At 37.2% G+C, this 1,168-nt stretch overlaps 1 protein-coding gene across 1 annotated transcript in view; it reads left to right on the top strand.

Annotated features, from left to right (window-relative positions):
- The window catches only part of slc38a5b (solute carrier family 38 member 5b), a 20,206-nt gene that overhangs the window by 3,277 nt on the left and 15,761 nt on the right, over positions 1 to 1,168 (top strand). The window contains exon 3 of the mRNA XM_034875839.1: positions 756 to 825. Coding sequence (XP_034731730.1) covers positions 756 to 825 — 70 coding nt within the window. The remainder of the gene's footprint in view (positions 1 to 755; positions 826 to 1,168) is intronic.

The following is a 1,168-nucleotide window of genomic DNA, read 5'->3' as shown; positions in this document are numbered from 1 at the left end:
CAGGGACGTTGTAGAGCGTCCTCTGGTGGACAGACTATGCAACACCATCACTAACAGGGACGTTGTAGAGCGTCCTCACTCATAACATGGTTGACTGTCCATTTTTATTTTACTTTTTAAATATTTATCAACATCCTTTATTTGTCATTATAAATGTTGTTTTATTTTTAAAATAGCCTTTATAAATGCCGATACCGATAATTCGGGAAATGCCTTAAAATATACTATATACTATAAATATAATATACGTGTGCCTATGTGTTCTCTACATTTACTGACCCACTAAATGAATTCTCAATAAATCAAATCCTATTTAACCATCTGAGAGTGTTTTTAGACATCTTCCTGAATTCTCCTTTTAAGGGCATTTGCATTTAAAATAATTCTGTTTTTCAAATATCAAAATGTTCAGAACAAACTCAGCTTTCTGTACAGTAACGTCCAAATTTATTCCAGATCAATGTGAAGAACGAAAAGAGATAATTTCCAATTATCTCAAAATCTAAAAAATTCAAAAAGCCCAAATCTCTGAAGACGGACCTAGACTCTAATTGTTGTGTTGCTTGAAATGAGTTGACGAATGTCTTGGGTGTAACAAAGTAGCGTGATATATGATTAAAATAGTAAATAAATGTCAATTTTGTGCTTTCACCTTTCGAGCAGGAGTGTTGTCAAACGTCGCTCGGCCTCGCCGACGCGTCTTTGTCCTTAAAAGGACAAAGGGTTAAAGTTGTTTTTTTGTGTGGATGTTGCAGAATCCCAGCAGAGGAAGAAATGTTCCTGCCACACAAGAGCGACGGATCAAAGAGACCTCAGTTCACAGACGTGAGGATGCTCCACATTTACAGCATAGCATTCAGAACAATCTACATCTCTGGTTTTAATGTTAATTTTCATTACATTTAGCTGAAGGTGAAAGAACAGCAAGAATAACATTTTGGCTTCAATTAAGCCAAACCACAAATGTTCCTGCAAGACACTTATTTACATGTGCAAGTTATGTTATTAATGTTCTAAGGCCACATCTACATTGCTACGTATTGGTTTTTAAGCAGTTTGGAGCCAAAAGTGTTCTCTGTGCACATGAGTGTTTTTTTCTCCAGTAGAAGGGGGAATGAGAGGGGGGAACGCCAGAGCAGGGGGAATGAGAGGGGGAAACCCCAGAGCA

This window comes from Etheostoma cragini, chromosome 7, assembly GCF_013103735.1.
Source record: "Etheostoma cragini isolate CJK2018 chromosome 7, CSU_Ecrag_1.0, whole genome shotgun sequence".
Taxonomy (NCBI): domain Eukaryota; kingdom Metazoa; phylum Chordata; class Actinopteri; order Perciformes; family Percidae; genus Etheostoma; species Etheostoma cragini.
This window is presented reverse-complemented; position numbering and strand designations above follow the sequence as displayed.